Here is a 23,819-nt window from a genome sequence, read left to right on the forward strand (position 1 = left end):
ATGTGTGTTTGCTTTTAATTCTTTATGTATGTTTTCGATAATTTGTGTGTTAAATTAAATATGTAAAATGGAAATAAGTTTTATCTTATATATATTACTAATTATTTTAAAAAAAAATCCTAAGGACCAAGAATAAGTCCCACCAATAATCATCATTTCAACACAAAGTCTTTACAAATGTCCTAAGCTAAAAATAACAATAAAAAATTATAAGGACACCATTCTAAGGACAATGGATAATGATGCTCTAAGATGTTATGAGCTAAGATACAACTAGAGAAACAAAGGAAAGTCGATCATTAATCGACGGAACCGAAGCAAGCTGAACCAAAAAGTATGCACAAGAAGTTGATTTTGTTTTCGTGGACTACAAGAGATGATCCATCTCAAAACAAAACCAAGTGTCTATATAAGCAGTAGGAAGATTCTATCCTTTTGTAATCCTCCGGGTACAAAAGGGAGGGAAGAATCTTTTGTAACATTGTATAGAAGTGTCAATTGTTTGGCCATGTATAAGTAAAAGGTTTTGTGACTTATATTATAACTGAAGTTTTTGTTTATTGACATTGTACTTCCTGGTTGTGAATTGTGATAACAAGAACGAAGGCAACGTTTCTACTTATTCAATTTCAGGACAGGGAATTAAAACCATAACCATAAACAAACATGATATCCATTTAACATATCGGGTCAATCCAGAAAAACCTCAAATAGAGTTTAAAGACATCGGTAAATGTAAAGAAACATCTAAAACGTTTGTTTGACAGAGAGAGAATGACCATTGTTTGCAACATCACATGGCCATTGGTTCAGGACCAGCAGCGTTGAGGATGTCCAACAAGGAGTTCTGAGGCTCCAACTCCTCATGCCAAAGCTGTAACTTATCCCCAGGGTAGAAGTTTCTGGTCACTCCCTCTGAATTTATCTGTTCAAAAAGACATGAAAAGCAGTTTTGTTCACTGAGTTCCATTAGAGAGGTTATATATTAGTCTTAGCATCAGAGAGTTCTGGTCAGAGCGATATCTTACAATGACAGTTCGTACGACTCCTCCACTGGCTCCATCACGGGCGATGGCTAGTGAAACCGCCTTCACAACAAGTTGCTGCAAAATACAATAGCAAGGATTAGTTACAACAAATGTGGATTTGTGCGATTTTTGCATAAACAGAGATAAATGATCCGAACCGCCATACCTCAGCTTCTTCTTTGGTCATGTTTTCTTTCCAGGCCTGATCAAAGAACCCGTAAAGGTAACTCGAGCCAGAGCCTACACAAACACACACAACTCAACTATTTAGTAGCAGGAAAGATATGTATCATATAACAAAGAGAGCTAAATCGAATACAGCTATGTCAAAACACAAATGGTTTGTACTTTGTACCTCCAATAGCAAACGGTTGCTCCACTACAGTTCCACCAAGTGGAATCCCGTAGATCTTCCCGCCTTCATACTTATCCCAGCCACCAACTATGAGGCCAGTTTGCAGCATGTTCTGCCCAACAAATACATACAATGCTCAAGTCAACAAATCCCTATAATCATACAATAACGCACTGGAGATCTGAGATCTTAGGATATTATTATAACAGAATACATTCTTGTTGAGCACATGATACAGTAGCATTAAGAACAGGAACTTTCAACACTTCCATTAAGTCGTATATCAACCAAACGTTGTTTCTCAAGGTCACGCTTCCAAACAAAAGGTATCAGTGGGTTCTGTACAGCATGTTTTCTCTACAAGAAAATAAAACAACATCCACATTCTCCAATCTCCAACTACTCTAAGTTTAAGCTTCTTGTGAAACAACCAAACAAAAATGCAAGCTTTAATGCAAAACTAGTACCTTGTTATTGTAAGCGAGCATCCTAATGAGGTTGGCAGAAACCTTTACAGTCGCAGGCTGTCCCAGCTGAATTCTGCAAACCGTAAAGAACCAAATCTATTAAGTCATGAAGCTTGCTCGAACAAGGGGGAATAATAAAACACTCACGTATGCTGGTGAAGGAAGTAACGGACGTAGTCAGAAACAACCTGAGAATCAGCAGCCTACAAAAAGGAACAAGAAAGAGCTTCGTGTTAATCAGCAAAACGCAGCCACAGAGTAAACCCCTAAGAGACACAAAGGAGAGATTACCGATCCAGAACGGCAGACGTAGACATTGTCAGTGAGCTGTGTGATCTTGTCTGAAGCTCGATTCGCTACATACATGCCTGCGCGAGTAATTATAACAAGATCCCAATTCCATCAGCTTTTCTCCCAAACAAACAGAACAATCAAAACACAGCTCCAAGTTTCAGCCAAAAACCCCTAAATTGAACTCATTGACAAAGCCAAAGACACGACCTTTATCGAGAAATACGATTCCTATTTAACATATCAAGAAGCTAAACTAAACCCTATTTTCCCAGATGATCCAAAGATATACGGAGGCGATGAAGCAGAACAGATCTCTTACATGAGCTTAAGGAAAGACTTAACGAAACAAAAGAAGAGAAATCTGACCGGTGCTGGTACGTGAGTCGGCTCCGAGGACGACGCCTCCGTTGTAAGTGACGCCGATGATGGTCGTCCCCATAGAGTGCGGCGCATCGAGATTAAGATCCATCGCGGTAGGATTCGAAACTTGTATGGGAAGAAAAGAATCTCTGAGCTGAGAGTTAGGCGACTAACAGTCCAAGATCACGGTGATGGCTACTGATTAGAAGAGAAGAACTGACTTAATCCCCAAGTCGGGTTCTCTCCTCTCTCTCTTTTTTTTCTTGTTCTTCAGTATATTGGGCCGAGATAGAGGAGACTGCCTTAAAGCCCAACACCTAATTGTTCTTACGAGCCTCATAATTACAAGCACGATACTTCTTCTTGATTCTTCTTTCCCACTAAGCAGGGGTGAACATTTTGTCCAATATCCGAAGCTGAATCCGAACCTGATCTAAAAATCCGAATCAAAATCCGAACCGAAGTAGCAAAATATCTAAACAGAATATTGAACCGAAATCTGAACCCGAATGGATATCCGAAGATAACCGAACATATGTATAATTAACCTTAGATTTCTAGTTTACATCTCTCATTTTATATAAAATAATTATATTGATACTGCACATACTTTAAGTTCATATGATATACATACATTTACAGAAAAAATAATTTGCTACTCACTTAAAATGCATGTCAAACTTTTTATTTCAAGAATTAACAAAAAGTTACATCCAAAATTTAAAAACAATAACCAAATTAATGTTTTTTTTAGTTTCAAAATGTTATGTCCAAATCTATTAACCATTCAATCTATTAAAAAAAAATAGTTAAATGAAAGTTATATTTTTAAATATAAAAAATTCAAGAAATTAATTTTTTTTTTCAAACCGTTAGTTTGGTTTGGCTAATTCTGGTTTTTTTTTTTCTTTTTCGGTTCGTATGAAATTTTGTAGAACAAAATTTGATTCGTTCTTCGGTTACGGTTACTTCAATTTATGAAAATTCTATCAAAATTTAACCAAATTTAAAAAAACTTTTTTGGTACATATATGATTAATTATTCAGGTCATTTTAATTGAGTTCAGTTTAATTTTGATTAGTTTAGTAAATTTGGTTTAGAATTTTGATTAAGATCGACATCATTTGCACATTATTTTTTAATAAAAAAATCAAACTAACCCATTACTAAACAGGCTAATAACCATTTTCTAAAAAAAAACTTTCAAACTAAACTGATTTTATAACCAAACTACTCTGCTTTGCTGTTTAGAATCAATCTGAATCTGAATCATCTCACGTCTTCTAGCAGGTTTTTTTTTGCCTCTTCAATTCTATTCTAATCTTCAGTTTGGTCAATGCTTCGATAGATTTAACAGTTGAAGAAACTCTCCAATGGAGTTGTATGGACAGTTTTCTTTTTTATTACATAATCGAAGTTGCAAGCTTCTGTTTCTGTTTGTATATCTTGCAATTACCATCATTTTATTCATGTAGGCCCTCTTAGGCTATACACTTAGATGATTTCTTCTCCTTTTGATTCCGAAGGCTTTAGGATTGAGAGCCCGAAGTTGTGATTGCACCAAATTTGCAGCTTTAGATGTTGTTATCTCCGTTCTTTAAATATGGTATGGCAATGTCATCGGAGATTTCATCAATATTTTTGGAAGTGTTGCTATTAATTTTGGCACAAACCTTCTCAAACTGAGACATAATAAGGTCTGCATTTGCCTCATGCAGTACCGTTTGGTTACATTTGTCCTTCTGAGCCTTACTTTGTTGATTTTGTGAATTATCAAGGAGAGAGGTTAGCTTTTAGGATAATGGTGGAGGAGAGACACCATTGATGTGGCTTATAAAGTTTCAGACATGGAGACTTAATAGCATCTGTTGATGATATTAAAATGCCAAGAAAAAATAATAATAAAGGTATCAATCTTCCACTCCATTGTTTTAGTAATTACCTTCAGTGAAGGCTCAGTTTTCTTAAATGACCGTCTTTCAATGGTTTTACTTTCATTACGCAGGATAATAAGAAGTGTAGAACCGGCCGTATGTGTGACATGCTTATCATAGCAACTTCGCTTTCCTTGCCAAATATATTCATCTTCTCTCTTAGCAACCATTGTCGGCAATTGAGTGGCAAGGAGAGAGAAGACGTTAAGGTTGACGTCAGACCTCAGCTAAAGTTTATAAATAAAATGAAACATAACTTTCTTATCTTTTTTTACTTCATGGTGGATGAGTATGAAGTCAGCTGGTAAGTTTGAATTTTACACTTGCAACTTTTAAGATTTTCTCGAACTATTTCTTGATGATCTTGGAACTACTTGCAGTGATGGTATGAAAGGCTACTTGACTCCGTGCTTAGGGGAGACTAACCCACCTATATTCAGGTCCCCAGCGAAGGGTATGGAAGACATTTTGAACAAAAAGTCATGTGAGATCAAGGACCTAGATCAGAGGTTTATTCTAACTTTTAAAGGATCAGCTTGGCAACTTTCTCAGTCTCTCTCGCTCTCTTACTTCTACTATACAATTAGCTGCGTTTCCTTTTCATCTTCCTCTCTTGAGATTCTCTCCATATGTATTCTGGTTACGGTTGCCATCTCTGACACCCATGCAACGCCGTATGCCGAGATTATGATTTGGCTTTCCAGGCGAAGAAGATTTTCTTCTGGTGTTTGGTCTGAGAGTGAACACTATGGAGTCAATATCCGCAACTTCTTAAATGATTGCTTTGAAGACAGAATCAATACAACATCTAAAGGTTCCAATCTCGCAGCATTTAAAGGTTTCTAAAGCCTCTGCTACATCCTCGAAAACAACATACTTAAGTTCATTACATTCAAAACCTGTTCTCCATATGTGACCCTGCAATACAAAAATTCACATAATTATATCAGACATTATCAAAATTATTAAAACAAAACAGAAAGAGGGAAACTTGCTTCTTGATGTTTTTGAAGTCCCAAAAACAGAGCAGGCAAGCAACAGTGAACTGGGAAGATCTTCCGAGTCGGAGAACATCGAAGGCGGATTGCGTAACAACAGCATCGGAAGAAGACATTTTCAAAGGAACTGATGAGAGTGATTGTGTAGATTCATCCCACTAGTAATCCTCTCCAATTTATAGATAAAAGAAAGGAAACGGAGAGGTCGAGAATGTTATTGGTTTTAATGAGAATCACATTAATCCGGGGAATTTAGTAGGATACGTTGAACCTCATTGAGCCTTAAAGGAGGTGAAGAGTTGAAAGGATAAAATATGTGTTCACAGACAGAGTTGAGAGAGACAGCGAGGATGAAGAAGAGTCCACAAACAAAAAGAAACAAAACCCTAACCAACTAAAAGACAAAAACGTAGAGTTTGGTTAGATAACCAAACATCCTTTACGACCAAACAAATTAGACCAAACTCATTGTAGGTGTATGTACGTCCTTGCAATGTCGTTTCGATCAAAGTTCAGTGCACCTCCTCTTTACCCATGGAAGCGTAACGGTCTACGAGTTCCACTAACTCGCATTCAAGAAGACCATCATCTTCCTCGAAGGTAACGAATCTGAATCTATAAATAAGGATGTATGCTCAGCCCCTAGTATAGATAATTTAGCACTGCCGATATATAGTATACGGTAACTTTTGTTTTCTCAAAAATTTAGTATCCTTAAAAGAGTTTTGTCAAAAAAAAAAAAAAAGAGTATCCTTAAGAGTTTGGGCGTATGTATTTAACTATTTACTATTTGTCTCTCATGTTACACATTATATATTACGCATCGTCGTAATTTCCAATAGTTTCACATGTGAAGTTCGAACTGTCTATTCGATGGGAATGCCCCAATCTTCTAGAATATCCAAAATCCCATTATTAGCTCAAATACAGGTGGAAACAACTTGTGGTTTGTTCCTGCAGACTAAAATAGGTTTCTAATCGATATCGACATTGGGGATGTAGCTCAGATGGTAGATACAATCAAACGGAAGACGTCATAAGGATTCATTATATGGCAAAAAATGACCCAAAGAATGACAATGTGCATTTCACGTTTACAGATTATAATCAATAGAAAAAACCCAATCATATCAAAGTCTAACCTCCCTAACCGCATGTTTATTAAATTGGGAAAAAGATGGGAGCAATACATCCAAACATGACTTTAGCTTCACTCCTACTCAATGCTTAATTTCCCAAATATAAACCAAACACTCTCTCTTTAATTTCCTAACCCGACACGTATCCCACAGAAAAATTAACGGATTTGCCACTATGAGCTTCTTGGTTCCTAGTAGAGGAGCCAAGATTCCTCTATCCATCATCGTTCTTGTTATATGCGGTTTTATGTTCTCCGTTCTCTTATACACCGAAAGAATCAGCTTGATGTCCTCTTCCACTTTGTCTTATAATGTCCTCAAGTTAAAGTCTTGTCCTAGGAAAGACCTTAGCTCTAAACCTAGTAAGAACATACGGATACGGGATACCCGAACCTCAAACTCTGGTTTTGTTTTTCTTCTCTTGCGGTGCAAGTAAGCACATAATTTTTTTTCTGTTTTTACGTGATGGACAGAGGATATAGTTCAAGAGGAGAAAGTACGAGAGGAGAATGGTCGAGAGGAGAACGGTCGAGAGGAAAATGGTCGAGAAGAGAGGTCAGAAAATATGGATGTGGTGGACGATAGGTTTGAATTCGATCCAGAAGAGTGTAATGTTGCAGCCGGGAAATGGGTTTACAAATTACAATAGCTCAGCTGAGCCACTCTACACTGATGAGTCATGTCCATACATCGACCGTCAATTCTCTTGAATGAAAAACGGAAGACCAGAAACTGATTATCTTCGGTGGGAATGGCAGCCTGATGACTGTACCATCCCACGGTAACTAATCTATACTCAAAAGCCTACTAAAATATAAATTAAAACCGTTTGTGATTTAATTCAACCGTTTGTGAGGTGAAAGTACCTTCCTTTGTTTTATTTGTTAATCTTTTCCTTTTTTTTTTCTCTTAGAAAACGCAATTTTTTCCTTTTTTCAAACATATTTCCTTTTTGACGAACCCTTGCTTCTCTATAAATATTTAGCAATCGATCTCTAATCAGAGGAACACAACAGAGAGAAACAAATTAAGAAAAGAGATTAGCAACGCTTTGGTAATAACAATCATGGACCTGGACGGGATCATCTCAACGAAGCAGACTGTAAACTATGAATCGAAGACGCGTGCCGTTGATTCCAATACTGCAGTATCATTCTCGATACGGGTCCGAGAAGTTGAACTGCGTTTTGTGAGGGATGGTAGCTTTCTTCGCGAAAATCTGTTAAAACACAGAACCATAGCTTCACCGGTTATTGGATTGGAGATCCCACCTTGTTTTCTTGCTGGTGAAGAAATTTGCAGAGGTTATGTTGCTAAGGCCTTGTCTAAGACAATTATACCCACCTGGATTCAACCGTTCATCCTTCCTCAAATCTGCAAAGATGCCATTACGGAGGGCAAAAGAAGTGGTTTCATGGTTGAAGCTCAAGTTGGAGCAGTCAAACAAACATATATCAATAACTGTATTGATGTGAATGATTACAATTCTGAAGGTCGTAAAATACCAACCGAACCAGATTGTCCAATCTGCCTACAAGATTTTGGTCCTAGGAGTATCATCACCAAGTTGCGCTGCTGCGATTACAATTTTCACAGGGATTGTATTCTCACGTGGCTGGGCCACAAGCCTTCATGTCCTACTTGTCGTGATGATATCCACAACCCCCGACCAAAGAAATTTACCCCAAAGATATTTTTAGGCCGATAACACATATATGGCCATGAACTCAAAGATTCAGATTTTTATTTAAATCCTTTTCCCTTTCATGTTGTGTCTAATATGTATGGCTTTTCTTTTCTTTTTTCCTTTCCTTTTTCGTCTTATATAGTTAAGAATTGAATGAAAATATGTATCGTTTCATGTAAAATTTGAATCTAAATCTTAAATCTTTGAAGGAGGAACAGTTGACTTGAAGAAGCAAACCTTCGGAAGTGTTTTGGTTCATGTGAAGTTTCTTCAGTAGCACGAGCAGCTAATGAATTGGTGAAAGCAATCTTTGGAGGTATATCCTCGCTTTCTTCTAATTAATTAAACAAGGGTCATAATGTTCTCTCCATAGATGAAAAAACGTTCCATGTATGCCTAGAAAACATACAGTACAAACACAGAATACAATAATAAAATGGAATGCCATTCTAAAAGAGTAAGAACGTAATTTATTTTAACGCCAAAAGTGTGCTAAAGAAAACTATTAGAAAACCATCTAACAGATCTCAAAGTGCTTTCTTTTTGTGCGCAGATCCTATCAAAGATCAGATCCCTCCTTTCAAGGCATAATGATGAGCAGCCACTGAATATTACAGGACAACTTATTTTCCGTGGCCAAAATGGCTACTTTCAGTCGGGTCAGGTTAGTTACAGATTTTTTGAGAGTTTGAAGCAAGCTGGTACATGTCCTCCCCTTGGAACCTAATCTTAGACACACCACAACGAATCACTAGACTCTTCTTTGCTCCTTGGGTATAATAAGCTTATGGTACTGCAAGTCTATGGAATGGAAAGCCAAGAAAAAAAGATACTGAAAGAATTCTACAGAAAATGTGCGCTCGTTTACATGGTTCTAGTGGTGCTAGAACAGGTCAAGGACAGAGTTACCTATGTTGCGCATCACACCCCATTCCAGGCTGCAGAAGGTTTTTGCTATATATATATGGGCGTTTCATTGGCAAGATCGTACAGAGAAGTTTCTGGGAAGACAGAATATTTTCATGAGCTAGTCACAGAGCCAGCTCAACTTTTGGAGGTTCTGTCAGAAGACTTACCAGTTCGCTGTGTTATGGTCTTACATGAAGACGAAGCAATACCAACGTGGATCCACAAGAAGGCAAGGACAAGGTTGGTTTGTGTAACTAGAACAAGAGTAACAACAAAAAAAGTTAGCAACCATGTTATCACTTCTCTGTAAAGTTTGCAACATTCTGATTTGTAAACCCTTTCAACAACAAAGAAGTTGACTCTGATCTTCTAAAGTGTCTCCTCCAAGGACTGTTCGTTGACTGCAAACTATCTAAGAATCCTAAACTCCGATAAGCTGCTCATCAGAAGAGTTTGATCCAAAGAGCTTCATACCAAAGCTCACAATATCCATCTTCAAACCATTAAAGATACTCTCATTAACACACTTGGAGTAAGAATCATACAAAAACCTCGTAACACCAAACTCACACCCTCTAGTCACAAACGCTGATTCGCCATTCCCTATAGGCAAGCGAGTAGAATATGTTGAGAGCCGACTGTTTGTTTCTCTTATCCGTATCTCCTTTCTGAACGTCTCCGTAGTTGTGCCTCGAGCTTGTAAGACTACTTAATAGCAACACAAGCCGTTGCGGAGAGAAGCTGGAGCCAGTAGAGGAGGCGTTTCACTGTGCTGGAGATGAAGAACCATCTCGCGTACGGAAGGAGAAGCACGTCTGAGTTCTTCCACGTGGCCGCTTTGCAGTCTCTTGTCACCGTCGTCGTTTCTGTCGATCGAATTCGTAGACATCTGAGAAGCGAGGCTGAGTTTGATCCGAGAGCGCGGAAGCTGCTGATCCCGACGCAGGCAATGGTCCATCGTGGCTTGGTGCTGCCACTCGAACTCATGGCTTATGTTGAAGATTCTGGCGCCTTTGACGGTGATGTCCTAGAAATCGGAACCGTTGAGAGTGATTGCAAACCCGCGGAGAAGCACCACCGTGGCTCAGATAAATCCTAGGGTTCTGATTCCGGTGGGGATCGCGAGTTGGAGAGCGAATAGCATTAGCTTCTTGTTCGGAGTTGGGAGCTGTATCTGAGATGAAGGGTTTCAGTGTTTAACATGATGAAGAAATAGCTAAAGTGTAACGATTCCGAAGCCTTAATGATCGCCTGAGTTAATATGGGGAGATGTACTGATAAGAAGATTCACTGCTTCATGGAAACCAAAGGTTACTTTCTGTTATTCAGAGACTGAACCGATTCAAACCCCAAATCTACATTGAAGAAGAAGAAGAGATGATGAGGATGTGACGATGAATCCTCTTAAACGAACGCTGCCGCAGCGACTGCAGATCAAAATTTAGAAGAAAAAAAGGTATCCAAAGAGAAAGAGAGAAGAAAAGGTGACGCCCGCGTTTCTGATTTCAGTAGCAGAGAGGAGAGAGAAATGAGGAACAATGGTCGCTACTTTTTTTGACGTCAGCGGCAACACCGGAAAGCTTTGTTTTTTTTGACGCTGCTTCTTTTGTTTTCATTTCATTTAAGCCCTGTTCGTTTGGTTGCCGCCGGTTTCGGCGTCAGCGGCAGCGTCATCGTCAGCGGTGGCGGCAGTGTCAATGAGGACAGTTGTTGTTTATTTTGCAGACGCTGCTGCTGATGCCGCCGCTGATGCTGCTGCATACTATATCGCTACTGCAGGTTTTATCGGCGTCAGCCGCAGGACGCGGCGTTCGGACGCAGCTTCCTGCGTCAACGAAACGAACAAGAGTTGACGCAGAATGTTGACGCTGCCGCTGCCGCCGGTACCTGTGGCAACCAAACGAACAGCCCTTTAATCAACTTATGAACAAATCTCAGACGCAGATGTCGAACGCAGCTTTCATTAAACGAACAAGACAATGAAGAAGAAGAAGAAGAAGAGATGATGAGGATGTGACGATGAATCCTCTTAACTTTATTGGGTCAATTATTGGGTCATGGGTTTTGTACAAATCCTCCTATACATTAAAAGAGAAGTCACTTTAGTGATTTCTGCTGAGGTGGTACTCATATAGAGCTTCTCAGGAAAAACGTTATAATTCTATTGGCTGCTTTTTTTGAATTTTTCCTTTTCATTTATTTTAATCAATCGCTTATGTAGACAAGCCCAAAACTATTGTCGATTTCGTTAAGCCCATATATAGCTAGGGGATAATAATTATCGATTTAGTTTAGCCTTGGGTACCCGTTCGGGTTCAGGTCGGGTATTTTGGATTTTCGGGTATTTCGGTATAAAGGTGTAGAACCCGTTCGGGTATTTCTGTACTTCGGGTCGGGTTCGGATATTTTTAGTTCGGATTCGGTTATTTCGGATCTGGTTCAGATATTTAGATTTTGAAAAACAAAATTAAAATTTTCATTTCTCAAGTTTCTTATATTTAAAAATATAACTTTCAGTTAACTAATTTTTTATTTTTAATAGATTGAATAGTTAATAGATTTGGACATAACATTTTAAAACTAAAAAGGCATTAATTTATTTATTTTTTTTAATTTCGGATGTAACTTTTTGTTAATTTTTTTAATAAAAAACTTGACATGCATTTTAAGTGAGTAGCAAATCATTTTTTCGTAATTGTATGTATATCATATGAACTTAAAGTATGTGTAATATCAATATAAATATTTTATATAAAATGAAAGATATAAACTAGAAATATAAGGTTAATTATACATATGTTCGGTTATCTTCGGATATCCATTCGGGTTCGGGTATTATCCGTTCGGGTATCCAATCTCTCCTTATTCAATACCCGTTCGGGTATTTTGCAACTTCGGTTCGGATTTCAGTTCGGGTTTTTCGGATCGGGTTCGGGTGCTACTTCGGATATCGGGTAAAGTGCTCACCCCTACTAATTACGTTGTTTGTTTTTAATAACTTATCTTTCTAATATGGATTACTTGCGCAAGTTGAAATCATTAAATATGCAAATAACTTATTGACAAAATTTGTTTTTAATAACTTACATTTCTAATATAGATTACTTGCGCAAGTTGAAATCATTAAATTTTATCGATTTAGTTTATCCTTGGGCAAGATTTAGAATTAAGACAAATATTAAAAACTTTCCTTATTATTCAAACGGTAAACTTGCGCATGTTGATATCATATTTATTATATTGCTTACAAAATATTTTAATGTTTCTAATTAGTTTGTTTGTTTTTAATAACTTACCTTTCTAATATGGATTACTTGCGCAAGTTAAAATCATATCATATGCAAATCATTTTTTGACAATACACATTTAATATCTTTCTATAAACGATTTAATTATTTATTGTGCAAAATATTAAAATCATTAATATGAGAATAAATCGACTGTATATATATAGGAGACACTCAAGGTCTTAAAATACAAACATTCTCTTTTCATTCTTTAAAGTATTATTCACAAATCTCTCCTCTCATATTATTAAGATATTACGATAATGCTGCTTGTGTGCTAAGAAAAATGTGTTTAGATACAAATGCTCCTCATCTTTAGAACCCTGAAATCAACTCTTTGTGTCTTGTCTCCAAAAAGCATGTCTGGTCTATCTTTTCCATGTGTTGAATACTGGTAATGACAATATGGTTTTCCTTTTTTTATATGTAGACCAGGTCGTGAGAGTGATGGTGATCCAGAAAACCTTGATTGAACATGCTGAGAAGCTTCGCCAAGTTAAAGCAGTTTTTGTAGAGGTTCTTTGAATATTGTCCGGGAAAGTATTACATAGTATCATTTAGTAATACTATCTTATATCATTTTTTTTTGTTGAATATACTATCTTATAAGTAAGCTAGTATTATGCATTTTTTATTTAATTCATGAGGTCATTTTCTCACAGCAAAGAATCTTTTGGAATGGTGCAGGGAGGAAATTTTTCACGGATATACAAGAAGGTTCAACTGAAGCCGCTGAAGTGGGATGATGAAGGCGAAGAATAAAGACCTGTAGAGGCCCTTATGATTCTTAAATACGGCGGTGTTCTAACTCACGCTGGTAGAAAACAGATGTTTACATACTTTACCATTTAATTTGTCATTGTTATATATATATATATATATATATATGTTTTTCAAATATGGAAGAATTGTTTAACTTATTGATGTTTGCTTCATCTGCATGCATGTAGAAGAGCTTGGTAGATATAATTTTTTGCAGGTTTCTAATTGAATTTGTTTTCTTTATCGAGAAATATATTTCATAATTTATATTATTTATGGATAATATTTCGATTTTTATTATATATTTTTTTAATATGTCTACATAAATGTTTGTTTATTATTTATGGAAAAATAATATTATTCACCTAAAATAAAGAATTATGACACATATACAATACAATTCTAATTAGTGATAATATAAAATCTGTTACTTCTAAAAATATACACTCTTTATTCTATTTATTGAATGAAAGTATCTTCGTAAACACACAAAATATTTTGTGACGTTGCAATTATACATACACACAATATCTGCATCTTCATACTGACGTTACTGTGTTCCCTCTCGTGAGGTGCAGACCGAGAGAGAACACAGGGTGCAGGTCGGTCATGTTCTTATGTCCGCACAGAGTGTGGACCGGTCACCTAGTTAAAACATAAAAGTTAGTCAATGAATCCTATTTATAAATCGCTAAAACACAAAACAGTAAAGTAGCACAAATTTTTGGGGTCCACAACAATGGACACGTGTCCTTAAGAGAAGAGAGTAATTGTGGCATTATAATATAGACTAGGAGTTAAACCGCGCAGAACTATTTTTATTTTTAAATGTTAACCATATTTGTTTTTTTTTTAATGTTGTATTCTGAACAACAACAAATTCTAAATTGTATGCTTGTGTAAATACATATTTTCTTAGAAAAAATTAAAAAAAATAGAAAACTATACATTTTTCTAATAGATGTTTGATATAGTTTTTTCTTTCTCATATTATATATTTACTTATTATTTATCTTTTCTTATATTCTAGAGCAATTCTCTCAAAAAGATTTTTTAATTTTTTGTCACAAAATAACATTCAATAAGGAACATGACCAAAATAGCCCCTTTTGTTTTGAAAATTTTAATTTTTTTTTATTTTTATTTTTAAAAATTTGAAACCCTATCCTCAAAACTCCACCCCTTAACTCTAAACCATAAGTTTATGTTAGTTAACCATAGGGTATAAATATATTTTTACTCTTTAATAAGACTTATTTTGGTCATTTTTCTCATTTATAGCTATTTTGTAACAAAAACTTAAAAATGGCTATTCTAGCGAATTTTTCAATATTGTATATTTATTTATTCTAATTTTCTTGCTTTTATATCAAATGATAATATTACAATAGATGTTTAATGTAATATTTATATTTCTTATATTGTATATTTGTTTATTATTTATTTAAATATACATTATCCATTTAACTATATATTTTTCAGATAAATGTTTAATTTAGTTTTCCATGTTTTATATTGTATATTTACTTACTGTTTATCTTTTCTTATTTTTTATATTTACTTATTCTAAATTTCTTGCTTTTATATCAATGATAATATTACGATATATATTTAATGTAATGTTTTTATTTCTTATATATTATATTTACTTATTGTATTTTTAAATAATAAAAATTTAAAGCAATACAATTTTCAGATAGATGTTTAATGTAGTTTTTGCATTTCTTAATTGTATTTTACCTATTTTTATTTTTCTTATATTGTATATTTACTTATTCTATTTTTTTACTTTTATATCAAATGATAATATTATTTATAAATGTTTAATGTGATATTTTTATTTCTTATATTGTATATTTACTTATAATTTATTTTACTGTATGTTTCTCAGATTTGTTTTTATTTTGTTTATATAGTATATTTACTTATTCTAATATTACTATAGATGTTTAACATAATATTTCTATTTATTATATTGTATATTTACTTATTATTTATTTTACTATACATTTTTTGAGAGAGATGTTTAATTTAGTTTTTTTATTTATTAATTGTATTTTACCTATTGTTTATTTTTCTTGTATTGTATATTTACTTATTCTAACTTTCGTGCTTTTATATCAAATGATAATATTATAATAGATGTTTCATATAAAATTTATATTTATTATATTGTATGCTTATTTTTTATATTGTTTATTTACTTATAAAAATATTTGGAAGTAATAAAAATATAAAACTCTACATTTTTCAAATAGATGTTTAATGTAGTTGTTCTGTTTCTTATATTGTATATTTATTTATTTTATTGTATATTTACTTATCTAACTGTTTTTATTTTACTTATATTTTATATTTACTTATTATTTATTTTATAATAGATTTTTTAGATAGATGTTTAGTGTAATATTTCTATTTCTTATATTGTATATTTACTTTTTATTTATTTTCTTTATATTGTATACTTACTTATTATTGTTTAATGTAAAATTTCTATTTTTATATTGTATATTTACTTATTTTTTTATTTTTTATTTTTTTTATATGTATATTTATTTTTATTTTTTTGTTAATGCCATGTGTCATTTTTTAGAATAATTTTTTTCCGCTGATGTGGACACCCTATGTTCATTTTTTAATTATATATTTATGTATTCTAATTTTCTTGCTTTTATATGAGATGATAAATTATGATAGATGTTTAATTTAATATTTCTATTTCTATTTCTTATATTGTATATTTACTTTTTATTTATTTTTTTTATATTGTATATTTACTTATTATTGTTTAATGTAATATTTCTATTTTTTATATTGTATATTTACTTATTATTTTTATTTTTTTATATGTATATTTATTTTTATTTTTTTGTTAATGCCATGTGTCATCTTTTAGAATAATTTTTTTTCGATGATGTGGACGTCATATGGAACCTCAAAAGCTCCATTTTATTAGTATAGATAGATAAATTTTATAACCAAACTTGAACCGAAAACTAAAACTATTAGTTTGGTTCGGGTCAAAATCCAGGCCTATGGTATATATTCATTCATTCATAAAGGATTACACATCCTTGACGCACAACAAGAAACACAAACCTCTAAACTAAATTTTTTACGATAATGCAAGAACATCTCAGTTTTGTTAGTTATACAACTATAACAGAAGTGTTGGTTCTTGAAATCTTTCACAAGTACTAACTAGTATTAAGTTTATTAAATTTACTTCCAACGTATTTTATTTTCTTCAAAAGGTGCTTGCAGAGCTAGACAGATAACATAACCAGTACTCGTTAGGATAACAAAAGAAGACAACAGATTTCCAAACGAACAAAGATTAAACTTCTCTACTCAAAAGAAAACCAAGTGTGTTAAAATAGAAGCAAAAGGATCTGCTTTCACAAATCACTAGTCTCTAAAGCCAATTAAAAGACAAAGTCCGAGAGCTATAAAGTAGTGGCAACAGCTTCAGGTTGATGAGGAAGTATCTGATGAGCCGTGGGGACATTGCTCTTGGACTTCTTTGCCACAGGGCTCGCTCTTGATTCCTTCACCGGTGATACCTTCTCTGCAAGAACTTTCCTCACCTCATTCGCCAGCTCTATAACATACTCCTCCTCATGCCCTGCATGAAAACAACAACAGAAATTAACAACAATGTCTCTGTTGGTTTTAAAGAGATGATCATCAACGTAAAGACTTCAAAATTTCCAAATCACGTTGTGGAAAAAGGGAGCTTTTGGACTAACCAATGTCGTGCATTGCCTTCTCTAGCAGGAAGAGATAATCTCTGTTGTTACCACATGGTCCATTGGCTGTCGCAATTTGTCTTTGCATTAAAAAAAAACAAGCAAGTGTGAGGACAAGAATCTGACATATAAAAACAGAAAGAACATAAGAAGTTGGTATGGAGAGGCTGTGTGTTTACCTTGCCATGTCTTCTAATGGCGCAGGTCCAAGGTAATACTTGTTGGAGACCTTGTCTGGAGTAGAAGTGAATCTGAAGATGGTAAAAAACCGCATCAATAACAATTCACAACACAGACTAAAGACACAGTGTCATAGAAAACAACTTACACCATCACTCCGGTTACAGCTGGATTCAGGGGATCATCTTCCTGTAAATTTGAGAAGATAAACTTTTGAGGTCAGTTACATAAGTAAAAGAGAAAAGATGTTTGTACAAATATAATTGGGACTTACCTTGTAAAAGTCTACACATGTCTTTAGATCATATTCACACTCTCTACGTTCCAAGTACTGTGCATTAAGAAAATAATCAACACAAAGGCGGGATGAACATGAAACATCAAGCAATCTAGTTTATAGATGCAGAGCCATACCTCCATAGCCAAACGTTCTTCTTCTGGTCCTCCACGGACACAGAATGCAGTACCCCACTGTCAACAAAGTATTGGATTGTTAGTAAGAAAAAGAGTAATCATATTATACATTTTAGAATTTATACTTACGCAAATGGCTTCTTCATCTATCTCAAGTGTGCAAGTCCTTGCAGGGTGTTCTGGTGTACCTCTGTGATCAATGCAAGCTAGCCAATCACATCAAACACAAAAGAACCATCAATAGCTGGGAAGACGATATAAATCAATCAAAAAAAGCAAAAGGAACAATGCCTTACCAAGATCAAAGACACGTTTATAACCCTTGATGAAACCCAACACTTTCTCATCGTAGTGAAACCCTGGGTTCCACACAAGAGAGCCATAGCCAAAGACCCACATCACCATCTTCTGCAGTTATAAATGCTGTAAACACACCAAAACAAAAAAAAAAAACTCTAAGATTAAGAGACAAGTCATGGTTTTGCGGAGAATAGGTCGCTGGAGAGAAAGGTACTAAACATGTAAAGACAAGGAAAGAGCCAAAAGAACACATGTGCAATATACAAACAAAACAAATCACGAGTGGACCAGGGTTCCCAATTGTTACTTCAGCATTAAATGTCAACAGATAAACACAACTGTAGGGTTGTCTTTAGGACAGCGTAAACAAGGTTAAGACTCACCCCAAATCACCGAACTTTTGGAACAAAAACAAAAGCTACCATATTCTAGACAAAAAGGGGTTAATTTTATTTATTTATGTGCAATGATAATAAATCAAACAGTAAGAACATTTCCTCGGATTACAAGATAGAAAACAAACGGTGTCCTGAAGATGCAATAGAAGCTTACCTAAACCGAAATGCGGGATGAGAAAAGTTCAAAACTTTACCGTCCAACACGAAAAAGCTCAATCTCCGCTCGTGATTGGATTAGATTACAACGCGAGAAAAGCTGAGAAACTCGTGGGAGGGGAGAGAATGCAGAGAATGGTCGAGAGAACGACAGCGTTTTGGTTCCTATTGGAGCTGACAAACACTCAGCTCGTTTCTCTGAGTCTCTCTCTCTCTCTCTGCTTTCTAGGAGGAGGAGGAGGCGATGTGGAGGAAGAAGAGCATTTATAGAGAGACTCGAAGCGCATGTTCGTGTCACGCATGTTGTTCCTAATTTGTTTGTCTCTTCCTCGGTCCATTCGTCACGTGACGGGCCGTTTAAGACACGCTTGTTTCTGGCCCTTTTTCCAAATATCTCTCTTTTCAAAACAAAGGGATCTTATTATATTTTCTTAATTTAAAGAGCAAATGTATTTCCAAAAATAATCCTTATTGTCAATTCCAAAAGTAATTTCTAAATTTAACAAAATGACACATCTTCAGAGAAAAATCCTTATTCTCAATTCTAAAGATAAAAAGTGTATTTTCAGTTTTAAATATTTATAAAATTGTTGATCTTTGAGGCAAACAAAAACACAATCAACAACACGAAACACAAGAGTCAGAATGTATTTGTTACACAAACGCAGGTACATACATTACCAAGTGTCACTGATAGTAACAAAGACGAACTTATTAAACTTTTCCCATGACAATTGCTTCTACCAACGTCACTGATAGTGACATACACGTATAATGTTTCCACCAATTTATCTAGCGCTCAAATTAGTAATAAAAAAATTAAAAACCACTAAAAAATGGTTTGGGCCTTTGGTCAAAACACACTAAAAAGGGAATAACAGAACTACTAATAGCTTTTCCATGAAATGGGCTTGGGCTTCACTAAAACATATCTCTTACTAGTCACCATCTCATGTCCTCGTCGGATCACAGTGACTCGCTGCTGGCTTTGGACTGTGTTGTTCCGACCAGAGGATCTCTGTCTGTCTCTGGTAATGCTCTTCTCTATTCAATTCCTGATCGCTACTTTCAACAATGTCGAATTGCGTTTTCGGCGGATCTAAAATCGAAAGAGTTCAAAAATCATGAATCTCATTGCTTATGATTCATTTGAGTTCCGATCTAGTATACATACACATCCCATGTATATGCTTAAACACACATGCAAAGACACGTTAGAGTTGTTAATTTTGTTAATTAACAATATGGTTAAGAGTTATGTTATAATGTGTTCGTTAATTAAACTGCAGTGACTTACACTAAGATGGAGGAAGGCACTTCTTCTGGTTCACGGAGGACACGGTCCCAAGTTGCTCCGGACTGGACTCTCAAAGACTGTCTGATCCTCGTCAACGAGATCGCTGCCGTTGAATCAGACTGCTCCAACGCTTTATCCAGCTTCCAGAAATGGACAATGATCTCAGACAACTGTAACGCTTTGGATGTACACAGAAATTTTAACCAGTGCAGGAGGAAATGGGATTCGTTGGTCTCTGATTACAGCCAGATCAAGAAGTGGGAGTCTCAGGAACGAGGCGGTGGCCATTCTTATTGGTCACTGAGTGTTGAGAAGAGGAGGAAACTGAATCTCCCCGGGAATGTAGATAACGAGCTTTTTCAAGCCATCAATGCGGTTGTGATGATCCAAGAGAACAAAGATGGGAGTGAACCTGATTCTGATAGTGACCCGGAAGCTCAAGAAGACTTTGACGTTGTTGATGTCACTGCTGAGTTAGGTACACACGTTAATAGCTCTTCTCTTCTTTGGTTCCTTAACCAAAGAACAACACTTTGAGATCCAAAATGATGAATATTGTTGGTATAGTTTATTAGGCATCCTGCTGTATAACATTGTGTTATGTTGTGGTTCCCATGAAACCATAATGCTCTGTAGTGCACTACTGTGTTTATTGTTAAGCCCTTGAAACATTTGGTTGTGAAAATGAGCTTTTGCAGGATCAAAAAGGTCAAGACAGCGAACTATGGTCGTCATGAAGGAGAACCCGCCACATAAGAGAAAGACAGAAGAGGAGCGACGGAGGAAAAACATTCAAGAGCAACGTGCAAAAGCAACCCATCAGAAGAATAAAACCATGGAAGTGAAGAAGAAGCCGGTGGTAGAAATTTCCACTGATGAAGAAGAAGAAGAAGAAGAAGAAGAAGAAGAAGAAGAAGAAGAAGAAGAAGAAGAAGAAGAAGAAACGATGAGCATAGAAGAAGAGGTCAAAGCGTTGGAAGCAAAGCTAGGTGAGAAAGCTGACATGATACATGCAATAGTCGGGAGAAATCTAGCAAAGGGAAGTGAAACAGAGGATGATGTTGGCATTGAGGACAAGTTAAAGTTTGTGAAACAGCAAGGAGACGAGCTCATCGCTTGTCTGAGTGAGATTGTTAATACACTTGATAGACTCCGTGAAGTTCCACAAGAAATCTGAGTGATGATTTTCCAAGCTGATAAACTTTCAGTTGTAAATGTTTGGAGTTATCTAGTTGTGTAGTGTTTGGTAAGAGACTAGCTGTATGTGTGTATATGTATTTTTTCAAAAATTAAAAAGTTAAAAGATTTTTGTAATTTTAGTAAAGATGAAGATTTGTTGATGTTCTGAAATTAAGATTCAAAGTCAATGGACCTATATGGCTAATCAAGATCGTTGTGGATTAGAGATTACATGGCCTTCCTCTTCCTCATCTACTGTTGGCCAGTTGTAGTAGTATAAGAAATCGAAGTTATACTAAAGGTGAATAAAGTAGAAGACAAACATGAGCATGAAAAGACTTGCAGCTGCTCGTAGCTTTAAAGCTACTTACGCGCGTGTGAAACAGTTTTCACTAGGAGAGAGAGTGTGTTGCTTCGAGAGCTGTCCTAATAAATAAAGAAAGAAACGAATTTGCCAGCAAAAGACGGACCCAACATTAAATAAAATAAAATCAATAAAAGGGAAAATCGGAGTGTGGGAAAAGTAAATGGGAAGCGACGACTACTGAGACTCGACTCATCTCCTCCTCCTCCTCCTCCTCCTTCTTTAGGTTTCTGAGCTCTCAAACTCATCGGAACTAATTGCAATTTTGGGGAGCTTTTGATTACTCTCTCTCGATCGATCACCCTTTTTTTCTCTGTTGATCTTTGTACTTATCCAAGTACCACAAGTCAAGAGATTCCGTGTTTCTTTCATGCCTTCCAGCTCTAAGGTAAACCATGTTCTCTTCTTCTAGCCTACCCCGTTCATGGGAATCATCGGATCTGTGTCTTGCTTGTGGAGAAATGAAACTTCTTTGTGGACCTCATTTGTTCACAACTTGTGTTTACTTCGAATTGAAATTTGGATTTCAACTGTAAAGATACAAACTTTACCTACTTTGAGTACTTTCTTTCCCTTTAGAACTACGAAGCTGAGAATCAAGGATCTGGGTTTAGCTTCTTTCACGAAAAAGTTTCATTCTTTTATGTATGTAGATGTGTCTAGAGGATCCTTAGCTTCTCTACAGGTTGTGCACAACATAAACTTTCATTTCTTCTACCTTCTTGCTTCGCTCTTAGAGGAAACATTTCTACCTATGGATTAACCATTTCTTTTGTTACCGAGACACAACTCTAAATTGTCTTTCTTTTTTGCTTTAGGTGCATGTTGGAGTGATTGAAAGAGATCGCTACATGTGACTTGGTTGGGGTCAGACCTCCCTCATACATACCAGTACCACGTAACACGAGATAAGAAAGGATGCTTGAGGGACCTAAGTTCGATATGCTCGCTCCTGGCAATCACCACAATTACGATGCCTTTACGCAAGACTTTTACCAAAAGCTCGGCGAAGAAGGTACTAACATGTCCACCGACAGTATGCAGACAAGTAACGCCGGAGGCTCTGTGTCTATGTCTGTGGATAACAGTAGCGTTGGCTCTAGTGATGCCCTCATTGGCCATCCCGGTTTGAAGCCTATGCGTCATCCTTACTCTCTCTCCGTTGGACAAAGCGTGTTTCGCCCAGGGAGAGTCACACATGCACTTAACGGTGATGCCTTGGCACAAGCGTTGATGGATAGTAACCATCCAACCGGAGGACTGGCTAACTATGAAGAGTGGACTATAGATTTGAGGAAACTCCACATGGGTCCTGCCTTTGCGCAAGGTGCGTTTGGTAAGTTATACAGAGGGACTTACAAAGGAGAGGACGTAGCGATTAAGCTACTCGAGAGGCCAGAGAACAGCCCTGAGAAGGCGCAAGCCCTGGAACAGCAGTTTCAGCAGGAGGTTTCTATGCTTGCGTTTTTGAAGCACCCCAACATCGTTAGGTTTATCGGCGCATGCGTTAAACCGATGGTGTGGTGCATCGTGACTGAATACGCGAAAGGAGGCTCTGTCAGACAGTTTTTGACGAAGAGACAGAACCGAGCTGTGCCTTTGAAGCTGGCTGTTAAGCAGGCGTTGGATGTCGCTAGAGGGATGGCTTACGTCCATGAGCGCAACTTTATTCACAGGGATTTGAAGTCGGATAACCTCCTCATATCAGCTGATCGGTCCATCAAGATTGCTGATTTTGGCGTTGCGAGAATCGAAGTTCAAACTGAAGGGATGACACCAGAGACTGGGACTTACAGATGGATGGCTCCGTAAGTTTGAATAGTTTCTCTTGTCTTGTCCTTTATAACCTTAAAACTAAAGTCTTGTCTGTGGATTGATGCAGAGAGATGATCCAGCATAGACCCTACACTCAAAAAGTGGACGTCTATAGCTTTGGAATCGTGCTGTGGGAGTTGATAACGGGTCTGTTACCGTTTCAGAACATGACGGCGGTTCAAGCTGCATTTGCTGTGGTGAACCGAGGAGTGCGTCCAACGGTCCCAGCGGATTGTCTGCCTGTGCTTGGGGAGATCATGACACGTTGCTGGGATGCGAACCCTGAAGTCCGTCCTTGTTTTGCAGAGATTGTCAATCTTCTTGAGGGAGCTGAAACCGAGGTGATGACGACTGTGAGAAAAGCCCGTTTCAGATGTTGCATGACGCAACCAATGACAATCGACTAATCTCTTGTGTCAAGAATAATAAAGAAGAGAAGACATAAAAGGAAGAAAACAGAGAGGAAGCAAGAAGAGGTTTTAGATAATATGTGAGTTTGTGTGTGTATCAATATGTAATAACATATTTGTATCTCTTTTCTCATATGATAGGAGAAGTAACCCAACCATTTTAGACTACCGAATGTTCTAGATTTTATGTCCTTGTGACCTGTCTGAAGTGTTTGGTTTAGTTTTCCTTGAATTCATGCTTCTTTACTTGATGTGTAAATGAATCCGTGATAACGCATTTATTTTCTTCCTTTTCTAAATTAGTGTATCAATAGATTAGATTCTCTCTTCAGTATG

At 36.1% G+C, this 23,819-nt stretch overlaps 4 protein-coding genes and 2 long non-coding RNA genes across 8 annotated transcripts; 3 read left to right on the forward strand and 3 right to left on the reverse strand.

Moving 5' to 3' along the window:
* Positions 1 to 633: 633 nt before the first annotated feature.
* LOC106424088 (proteasome subunit beta type-6) lies at positions 634 to 2,792 on the reverse strand. Its single transcript, XM_013864834.3, has 8 exons — positions 2,511 to 2,792; positions 2,142 to 2,218; positions 1,998 to 2,053; positions 1,851 to 1,923; positions 1,384 to 1,495; positions 1,195 to 1,268; positions 1,029 to 1,103; positions 634 to 925 (listed from the first exon to the last, which is right to left on the reverse strand). The coding sequence occupies exons 1-8, from the start codon at positions 2,611 to 2,613 to the stop codon at positions 794 to 796; spliced, it is 702 nt and encodes a 233-aa protein (XP_013720288.1). The 5' UTR covers positions 2,614 to 2,792; the 3' UTR covers positions 634 to 793.
* A 3,801-nt stretch (positions 2,793 to 6,593) lies between these two features.
* Positions 6,594 to 9,539, forward strand: LOC125577413. Its single transcript, XR_007315847.1, has 3 exons — positions 6,594 to 6,938; positions 7,050 to 8,579; positions 8,817 to 9,539. It is a non-coding gene; the product is annotated as an uncharacterized LOC125577413 (long non-coding RNA).
* Positions 8,615 to 11,394, reverse strand: LOC111199741. Its single transcript, XR_002653591.2, has 2 exons — positions 9,340 to 11,394; positions 8,615 to 9,264 (listed from the first exon to the last, which is right to left on the reverse strand). It is a non-coding gene; the product is annotated as an uncharacterized LOC111199741 (long non-coding RNA).
* A 5,048-nt stretch (positions 11,395 to 16,442) lies between these two features.
* Positions 16,443 to 18,712, reverse strand: LOC106424106 (gamma-glutamylcyclotransferase 2-2-like). Of its 2 annotated transcripts, none has more exons than XM_048738919.1 (9): positions 18,457 to 18,712; positions 17,861 to 17,987; positions 17,694 to 17,770; positions 17,565 to 17,621; positions 17,425 to 17,481; positions 17,299 to 17,339; positions 17,150 to 17,221; positions 16,971 to 17,050; positions 16,443 to 16,846 (listed from the first exon to the last, which is right to left on the reverse strand). In XM_048738919.1, exons 2-9 carry the CDS (start codon positions 17,967 to 17,969, stop codon positions 16,668 to 16,670), a joined length of 672 nt encoding a protein of 223 aa, XP_048594876.1. In that variant the 5' UTR covers positions 17,970 to 17,987; positions 18,457 to 18,712; the 3' UTR covers positions 16,443 to 16,667. The 2 variants fall into 2 exon arrangements, with proteins under 2 accessions (XP_048594876.1, XP_048594875.1); XM_048738918.1 differs by having other exon boundaries at positions 18,417 to 18,678.
* Positions 18,713 to 19,373: 661 nt separating this feature from the next.
* Positions 19,374 to 21,065, forward strand: LOC106424153 (trihelix transcription factor ASR3-like). Of its 2 annotated transcripts, XM_048738915.1 has the most exons (4): positions 19,374 to 19,449; positions 19,708 to 20,193; positions 20,414 to 20,592; positions 20,638 to 21,065. In XM_048738915.1, exons 2-4 carry the CDS (start codon positions 19,722 to 19,724, stop codon positions 20,890 to 20,892), a joined length of 906 nt encoding a protein of 301 aa, XP_048594872.1. In that variant the 5' UTR covers positions 19,374 to 19,449; positions 19,708 to 19,721; the 3' UTR covers positions 20,893 to 21,065. The 2 variants fall into 2 exon arrangements, with proteins under 2 accessions (XP_048594872.1, XP_013720350.2); XM_013864896.3 differs by having other exon boundaries at positions 20,414 to 21,065.
* A 299-nt stretch (positions 21,066 to 21,364) lies between these two features.
* On the forward strand, positions 21,365 to 23,782 carry LOC106424185 (serine/threonine-protein kinase STY13-like). Its single transcript, XM_048738914.1, has 3 exons — positions 21,365 to 21,645; positions 22,075 to 23,066; positions 23,141 to 23,782. Exons 2-3 carry the CDS (start codon positions 22,177 to 22,179, stop codon positions 23,478 to 23,480), a joined length of 1,230 nt encoding a protein of 409 aa, XP_048594871.1. The 5' UTR covers positions 21,365 to 21,645; positions 22,075 to 22,176; the 3' UTR covers positions 23,481 to 23,782.
* The last annotated feature ends 37 nt before the right edge of the window (positions 23,783 to 23,819 follow it).

The sequence above is a fragment of the Brassica napus genome, chromosome A8 (genome assembly GCF_020379485.1).
Source record: "Brassica napus cultivar Da-Ae chromosome A8, Da-Ae, whole genome shotgun sequence".
NCBI lineage: Eukaryota > Viridiplantae > Streptophyta > Magnoliopsida > Brassicales > Brassicaceae > Brassica > Brassica napus.

Bases quoted from the DNA above. Each gene is read 5' to 3' on its own strand.
- LOC106424088 (XM_013864834.3), bottom strand. From the start codon at position 2,613: ATGGATCTTAATCTCGATGCGCCGCACTCTATGGGGACGACCATCATC. The intron at 1,269-1,383 runs GTACAAAGTACA...GTGTTTGTGTAG, and splicing joins GCAACCGTTTGCTATTGGAG to GCTCTGGCTCGAGTTACCTT. The intron at 926-1,028 runs GTAAGATATCGC...CTTTTTGAACAG, and splicing joins GAGTCGTACGAACTGTCATT to ATAAATTCAGAGGGAGTGAC.
- LOC106424106 (XM_048738919.1), bottom strand. From the start codon at position 17,969: ATGGTGATGTGGGTCTTTGGCTATGGCTCTCTTGTGTGGAACCCAGGG. The intron at 17,771-17,860 runs GTAAGGCATTGT...GTGATTGGCTAG, and splicing joins TAAACGTGTCTTTGATCTTG to CTTGCATTGATCACAGAGGT. The intron at 17,622-17,693 runs GTAAGTATAAAT...CTTTGTTGACAG, and splicing joins TAGATGAAGAAGCCATTTGC to TGGGGTACTGCATTCTGTGT.
- LOC106424185 (XM_048738914.1), top strand. From the start codon at position 22,177: ATGCTTGAGGGACCTAAGTTCGATATGCTCGCTCCTGGCAATCACCAC. The intron at 23,067-23,140 runs GTAAGTTTGAAT...GGATTGATGCAG, and splicing joins ACTTACAGATGGATGGCTCC to AGAGATGATCCAGCATAGAC.
- LOC106424153 (XM_013864896.3), top strand. From the start codon at position 19,722: ATGGAGGAAGGCACTTCTTCTGGTTCACGGAGGACACGGTCCCAAGTT. The intron at 20,194-20,413 runs GTACACACGTTA...GAGCTTTTGCAG, and splicing joins TGATGTCACTGCTGAGTTAG to GATCAAAAAGGTCAAGACAG.